At 56.4% G+C, this 7,826-nt stretch overlaps 1 protein-coding gene across 1 annotated transcript; it reads left to right on the forward strand.

The window, feature by feature from the left end:
* The first annotated feature begins 5,312 nt into the window (after positions 1 to 5,312).
* Positions 5,313 to 6,990, forward strand: HAND2 (heart and neural crest derivatives expressed 2). Its single transcript, XM_086612266.1, has 2 exons — positions 5,313 to 5,862; positions 6,893 to 6,990. The coding sequence occupies exons 1-2, from the start codon at positions 5,313 to 5,315 to the stop codon at positions 6,988 to 6,990; spliced, it is 648 nt and encodes a 215-aa protein (XP_086468392.1).
* The last annotated feature ends 836 nt before the right edge of the window (positions 6,991 to 7,826 follow it).

Raw genomic sequence — 7,826 nt, forward strand, 5'->3', positions numbered from 1 at the left:
TTTTTGTATACACAACGGCTGCGAGATTATCATGCCTGAAATATGTGGGCGTTCATTACCGATAATAGTAACGTAAACCAGGGTTTCTCCAATGGCAGCAATTAATTCGGGCCTGCTGGGCCCGATTCTGCCCTCTGCCCTGGACGTTGAAACCCAAGTTTCGTGAGCGTAACGGAGGGTATAAGTAGGCCCATTAGGCACAAGTCCTTTTCATTAACCCGCACTGACAGGTTGACCTTCAAATGATATTTCTCCGATGCCTCTTAAAAAAAAAAAAAAAAAAAGTTTTCTTGCGAGACTGCGTTCTTCTGCGAGCTCCTAAGCGATAACCCAGGGATAGGATGCGTCGCATCCCTGGGCCACGGGCTGCTTCGGCATCTCCAAATCCATCCGAGAACGCTACCCCTTTCTGATACGTTTGGTCCCGGGTCAATGACATCATGCACTCTATAAATTCAAACGCGTCTCCACTTTTCAAGCCGTTCACCGGGCGGTTGAGCGATGTGGTAGGCAGCTCGGCCGGGCGGGAGGAGGAAGAAGAGGCACCCCGCAGCCTCCGGCCCCTGGCCGCGCACTCCGGGGAGTTCAGGAGATGCCGGGGAGGAAAGCCGTCGGGGGTACTGTCCGGCCAGGGCTGCGCCTCGGACCCAAGGGACGGGGTGGCCTTGGGGTGCTTTTGTAGGTCTGACTGTTTGTTTGCTTTAATGAAAACTGTAAATGAGAAGGGAGAACCCGGCGCTGCTGCACGGAGGGGGGCGGCGTGGGGCTGGGCTTGGTACCGGGCACCGCAGCGCTGGCGGCTTCGCCACCCTCAAAATCACTCCGCCGATATCGGACTCTCCTCGACAAGAAGGTACGGAGAAGGAGCAAAGGAACGAGAGGCTTTGCTGCTCAGGCGCCGGCCAGGCGTTTTCATGCCCCTGGCCTGCTCGTTAAACCGCCCGGCCCGATGTGCCTGGGGCTCTCCCAGCCAGAGAGCCCGACAGTCCCCAGCAGATGTGGTTTTCCGACCACCCAGCTTCGGCACCTCTTTCCCATTTCCATACGGTTTCGTCTGATTCGGAGAAATTAGCTTAATTTGCAATTTAGCTTAATTCACACAAGCCCGGGCTGAGGAGGGGAGGGGGGTTGGGAGCACGTCTCTATTGTTTTGTTATCCCCAAATCCCACCCTACCCTTGGCCCGGAGGAGAGAATTGACCTGGCGATAAGCGGCCCGGCGGCGGCTGAGCTCCGGGACAGGGCAGCGGGTGGCCCTGCTGAGCGGGCGCCCTGGCCGCCGCCCCCACCGTCGCCCCGCTCCTCGGGCTCCAGCCTCCCGCTCGCCGGGCGCCGCGGGGCACCCACCGGGGCAAGGACAACCCCTTCCTCCCGCTCGGCGTCGCGTAGGGCTGTCGTGCTGGAAAGGCAACAACCGCGGGGCAAAACCGACGATACAACCCCCCCACACACACACACACCCCCCCACACCCACACCCCGACAAAGTAAAATTAAATGAAAAATCAAAAAACAGGGGGGCGGGGGGGAGGGAAGGGAAAACCAGCCTCGGCACAGTCGCCACTAAAATTTCTTAATTACAGCGAGCTAGGGAAGTCCTGTCTGGCAGCAGAGCCCAGATAAACCGCCGCCTAACATGCAACCATTTTGGCAGGGAAATAAGTGACATAAGGCTAGAGTTGTTGTCGTGTTTTGGTTGTTGGCTTTTGGTGTTTTGTTGTTTTTTTTTTTTTAAAGAAAGGCAAATTATTTGTGCACGAAAAAATCTAATCGAATCAATAAACGGAAGACCGCAAAAAGGTAGTGCTTTTTTGCGGACTTCAAGCCTAGTCTTGGGAAAGGTACTTTGAGCTGCAGCGGTTTCCAACGCGTGGATCAAACAGAAAGGGCTATAACTCCTGATCGGGCAGCCTGAGAAGTTAAAAGCTGAGGGAGGACACAAGAGCTGCGTTTGCTCTAAAACTCGCTTTATAAAACGCATAAACAACTGCCGGGGGATAGGAGAAAAACATATATGTAAGATCCTGCTGGGTGCTTTATCTAGAGACCCTCTTTCTCCAAAGCTAATTAAGCAATAATGATGCTAGCTTTGGAGACTGGTGTTCTGATCGATATCTCCTGTATCTTTTATTACTTTTTCTCTGCCTCATGTTTTCCGTTTCCTTCATCATTGGAGATGTTATCGGAGTGACCGTAGTGCCTTGCCACAGAGACTGTCACAGTTGCAGTCCAGCCTGCAGTATATTGGAAAACTCCTACATAAATAAGGCGAGTGCAAAGAAACACAACCCTGTTTGCAAGCCCATATACCTTTCCGGCCTTAACAATGCCCGCTGCTTCTTCGCATCAAGAAAAATATCGCAGCAAAATAAAACCGGAGAACAGCCGCAGGAAACTAGGTGGATTTCCTGGCTGCGCCCCGCCGACACGGCATCCCGAGCGGCAGAGGTACGATGCCCGGTCGCTCCAGGGGTCTGCCTGCATGGTGTGCCCACATCCTTTCTTAAATTTAAAAATCCGCGTCGGCGACACGTTACTTTCTGGACATAATACAATATATACTTGTGTGCGTGCGCATATACAGATATCCATCAGTCATTTTACTTACAAGCATGTGTGTGTAAGCATAAGCTGTGTGTGTATATACACATCAGTTCTCCATCTGGACTGTTTTTTCACTTTCGTACCCACTTTGCACCCAGTCGCACACGCATATGTGTATATATACACGCATAAAGGTACGCCTGCGCCTCAGCGCTCTGTGCACGTCCCCCCGCCGGGTCCAGCTCTGCTCTCCCTGTCCTGCCGAAACGCGGGACTGGCGCCCGCCTTCGCTTTTGCTATTTCCCCGCAAGCCAGCTCCCCGGTACCGCAGCGGGCTGCTCCTTGGCGGGAGGCCTCGTCCGCGGAGGCTGCCACCTCCCCGCAGAGCTCTCCCCGCCGGGAGCCCGCAGACCCACCCGCAAAGCCCCCGGGCCCCCGCAAGCCCCCGTGTCCCTGCGGCACCTCCGGGGGCGAGCGGGGCTGCAGCTCTTCTCCGTACCGGGACCGCTCGGGCTTAGCTCTTCTCCTTTCCCCAGGCGATGAGTTGGTTCCCCACAGAGGGTTTTTCTCGCCCTCTTTTCCCCCCAGACGCTTTCCCCCAAGGCATCCCCACCGCCTCTGCAGAGGGTCCGGAGCGCACTCCGAGCTGCTGCGGAAATTGGACTTGCCGTTCTCGCTGCCTCCTTTCTCAGCCTCCTCCATCTCTATCTTTCTCTTTCTTTAATTTATGACCTCTCAGCTCCTGTTGACACAGTTTTCCACACCGCCTATATTGTAGAATTGCATTGTAATATACGCCGAATCAGTCCAGCCGTCAGCCAAGGCGCATAAGTTTGGGTATTTCATATTTTGCAGCTATTTGGTAACGCTCGGCTCCATTCGAAGATGACAACAATTCGCCTCGCCTCCAGGTTATCAGTGAATTACACCTTGCGATTCACTTTCCCTTTGTAACGTCTTCAAGCTTACCAGAGCAAAACACCTAAATAGCTACGGGAGATTTCCTCCTGGCCTGGCCGTTAAACAAACACTCAAATATTCCCTCTCTAGAACTAAACCCGCTTTCCGCAGATGCTGCTCTTTTTTCTTTTTTTTTTTTTTTTTTATTGCAGAAGCAGGAATGCGGCGAAGTATTTATATATTTGTTAGTAAAAGCTAGAAAATAACCTCTGAACATGCTGTAAAAAATATTCGGTTACTTACCGTTCAGACCAGTTAAACAAGCATGAAACTGATTTCAGGAGGGTGAGTGAGCCGGGTGAAAACCGGTCGAGGTGCGTAGGCGCAAGGCAGCAAGCTGGAAGAGAATCAGTTAGAGCCGGGTTTATTGTTAGTGTCTCAAAGCAATTCTTTCTGGAAGAAAACACCGTCCCTGGCCAAACCCTCGGCTCTCCGCTCCCTCGGCAAGGCAGCAGCCGCCAAGCCGGAGCCAGCCTTTGCTCGCCCGGATCACAAGCCGGGTGACAGACAAGGCAGAGCAGAGCAACTTCGCCTCCCTCCTCACGGGAACCACGGATCTCTTTGTATATATTAACCAGCAATAAAAGTATAAGCCGGAGCGTCGCTGTGGGGCACGCCTGTGGCACCGGGCAAGCGATAAAGTGCCCTCCGAAGCTGGTTTTATTTTGCTCCTCTGCCGCACCGGCACAGAGCGCTTTGTAAAAGCAACCTCGGAGCGTATCGAGCTTTCGCCCGGATTTTTGCCAAGAAACGCCTTGGATCCATACTGTACCTGGCTTGACATTATCCGATATTTAAGTTTTAATGCGTTTGTTGGTTGTTTGGTTGTTGGTTTGGTTGGGTATTTTTTAAAGCCGATTTTACAGTAAGGCATCTGCTAAACACTTGCGTTAACCTCTGCCTCCATGATAATTTTTCCCCCCTTGTTTTAATTATATTATGGATGCGGAGGGGCAGCCAATCCTAAAAGAGGAGCTCGGCAATTAGCAGGGCGAACATCAAAAAGTTTTATTGCGGAGGGCGGGGGGCCCCGCCCCCGCCGCCAGCCATTGGCGGCCGCCGCTTCTGACGACATATATTAACCCGAGCGGCCCTAAACATGTAGCTGTACATGGAGATCGTGCCGGGGAGCCCTGCCAGTGCCCCGCGCCGCGCCGAGCCCCGCCGCTGCCGCCGCCGCCGCCGCCGCCGCCAGCCGCCGCGCCCGGCCGAGCGGCGCGGATGCCCCAGAGGAGCGCCGGGCGCTGACCCCCGCGGCGCGGCGGGCCGGGATGCTTGAGCCCGCCCGGCACTGACGGCCCCCGCCGCCGCCGGCGCGCAGGGCAGAGGGGAGCGCCGCCCGCCCGCCCGCCCCGAGCCGGGGGCGCATGGAGGGGGGCCGCGTGTAAGTACCACCCGGCCGGGCTGCGGCGGACTTGGCGAGAGCGGAGGGAAGCAAGAGGCGAGGAAGATCCCGGGCTGGGAAGCCAAGCCATTTTGTTTTGGTCGACTTCTCTCCATAGCGCTTTTTTTTTTTTTTTTTTTTTCCTGTGCGCGCTTCCTCGAAGACCCGGCCCCGGGCGAGGAGGAGGAGGTGGAGGCACAACGCATGAGCGGCGGCGGCGGCGCCTGGGGAGGGGGGATCGCTCGGGCACCCGCGGGGACTCTGCAGCAGCGCCCTATGGAGAGGCAGCGGGCAGCGGGGCAGTGCTGAGGGGTGAGCGGCGGGGAGCATCTCCCGCCGGTGCGGCGGGGGGTGGGGGGCGGGCGGGGAGGGGAAACCTTTGTTTTGGGGCCCGGGGGGGCGGGGTGGGGTGCGCTAGGGAGCGGGGATGAGTCTAGTGGGCGGCTTCCCCCACCACCCGGTGGTGCACCATGAGGGCTACCCTTTCGCCGCCGCCGCCGCTGCCGCCGCCGCCGCCGCCACCCGCTGCGGCCACGAGGAGAACCCCTACTTCCACGGCTGGCTCATCAGCAGCCACCCGGAGATGTCCCCCCCCGACTACAGCATGGCTCTGTCCTACAGCCCCGAGTACGCCAACGGGGCGCCGGGCATGGACCACTCCCATTACGGGGGGGTGCCTCCCGGGAACGGCCCGCCCGGGCTCGGGGGGCCCCGGCCGGTGAAGCGCAGGGGCACGGCGAACCGCAAGGAGCGGCGCAGGACTCAGAGCATCAACAGCGCCTTCGCGGAGCTGCGGGAGTGCATCCCCAACGTGCCCGCCGACACCAAGCTCTCCAAGATCAAAACCCTCCGCCTGGCCACCAGCTACATCGCCTACCTCATGGACCTGCTGGCGAAGGATGACCAGAACGGAGAGGCGGAGGCCTTCAAGGCAGAGATCAAGAAGACAGACGTGAAGGAGGAGAAGAGGAGAAAGAGCTGGTCAGTGCTCCGCGACGGGGCGGGACGGGACGGGGCGGGGGGGGCGGCAGAGAGGAGGCAGCTCGGCCGCCCGCCGGCGCCCCATCGCCGCGCACCCGGCGCTGGGGTGGATCGGGTCGGCGGGTGACGTCCATGGGGGACACCTCGGTCACGGCCGTCCCTGGGAGTACCTGCGGGCCGAGAACGGGACAGGGCACCACACCGGGCGGCCCTCGGCCCCCGCGGTTCTCGCAGAGCGCCCGGACGCGGGGAGGTCCGTTGCCCGGCCTGAGGCTTGTCCCGGATCCAAACGGCGATCCCGCCAGACACAAACCTCCGCTCTCTTAAATGGAAGGCTAGAGGCGCGCTTACCTGCTAAGCCCAGCCCGGCTCTAAACCCTGGGCAAGTAATAGGTTCGCAGCGCGGGGCTTTCCCGCCCGTGCGCTCTGCGCTTGAACTTTGTCGATTTTTAACGACGAGATTCCGCTTTGACGAGGTAGCGCACACGCAATTTCGTGTAGGCCCTATGGCACGCTCGGCGATATTGCCGCAGATTTCGGTAGCCGCAGGCCCGATGTTTTGCCCCGCTGTGTGCCTGTGCCCAACTCCTTCCCGGAGCCCGGGAGGGGATGGTTTAGCGCTGACCTTATCGTAATCCCCACCTCCTCGTAGCTGGCCAGGGCCGCTCAGCCCCTAGCCCGCTCCCCGTGCCTGCGAGCCCCGGGCTCCGGCCGCGGCAAGGCAGCGGCGGCGGCACGGAGCGGGGTTCGGCCTTCGCCGGGCACCGCGGGCGGTGGCGCGGGACGCGGGGGCCGCTCCCACGGGCGGCAGCTTCACTCGCGGAGGGACCCCGCGAGGGCCGCTCCGCTTTGTCCCCCGCAGCCCGCAGGCCTCGGCAAGAGCCCGTGTCCTCTTCGTAGGTTTCCCTCTCGGGGCAGGGTAAAGGCGACCCTAGAAAGGGGAGAAATATCTCTAACCTTTTTTTCTCCTCTCCCCCTTCCCTTTCTCTCTCCCTTTTTCTTTCCCTTCGCATCCTGTCTCCCCAGAACGAAATCTTGAAAGCACAGTTAGCAGCAACGATAAGAAAACCAAAGGGAGGACTGGCTGGCCGCAGCATGTCTGGGCTTTGGAGCTCAAGCAGTGAGCACGGCAGGACTGGAGAAGCCGTCCTCTTACTCTCGGTAGCGAGCTCTCCTCTGAGGACTCTTTGTATTTGGAATCGTCCAGTTTATTTATGTGCAATTTCTCCCCCAAGCCCCCAAAATGTGGATATTTGAAGGAGAGGGAAAAAGCATTCCATATATGAAGAGGAAACTCCAGCTTGGTAAGGGGTAATGTCTCTAATAGTTTCGTGAATGTTATTTGCTCTGTATAAAACACACGGGGAAAAGAGAACCGTAGAAAAGGGAAAAAAAAAAAGACAAAAAAATCCCTCCCTGGCGTTAGTGTGTATGTGAAGTGTATCTTTAATACTTGGCCTTTTGGATATAATATTCATGGGATTATAAAGTTATATTTCAACAGAAGCAGTTGCACCAATGTTTCGGTTGACTCGGTATTTAGTGTTGTAATTTGTTGTGGTCGTTCAGTATTTGAAGATGTTTTCAACAGTTATTGGTTATGTGCACTTCCGTCCGTAAGGGAAAAAGTGGAATCTAATTAATATTGAAGGTGTAAACGTTGTAAGTACTCAATAAACCACTGTGTGTGTTTTTTACAAAACCAAAAAAAAAAAAAAGAAAAAAGGAAAAAAAGAAAACCCAAATGTTTTTATGTTTTATACCTCAAAATGTTTTGAATAACAGCGTTGTTTATGGCTTTTTTTTTTCATAATATTTAAAATATTCGGAAGTAAACTAAATTATAAAGATGGCTCCTAAGTTTATTTTTAAACAAGTGACTGAGTGAAAGGAGGGGTAGAGGGAGGGATCTCGCCAGCCCCGTGAGTGTTGAACAGAAACCGGCGCTTCAGCTGAATAG

This window comes from Tauraco erythrolophus, chromosome 5 (assembly GCF_009769465.1).
Source record: "Tauraco erythrolophus isolate bTauEry1 chromosome 5, bTauEry1.pri, whole genome shotgun sequence".
NCBI classification, from domain to species: Eukaryota; Metazoa; Chordata; class Aves; order Musophagiformes; family Musophagidae; genus Tauraco; species Tauraco erythrolophus.

Coding starts and splice junctions, on each gene's coding strand:
- HAND2 (XM_086612266.1), top strand. CDS start 5,313: ATGAGTCTAGTGGGCGGCTTCCCCCACCACCCGGTGGTGCACCATGAG. Junction 5,863..6,892: donor GGAGGAGAAGAGGAGAAAGA/GCTGGTCAGTGC, acceptor CTGTCTCCCCAG/AACGAAATCTTGAAAGCACA.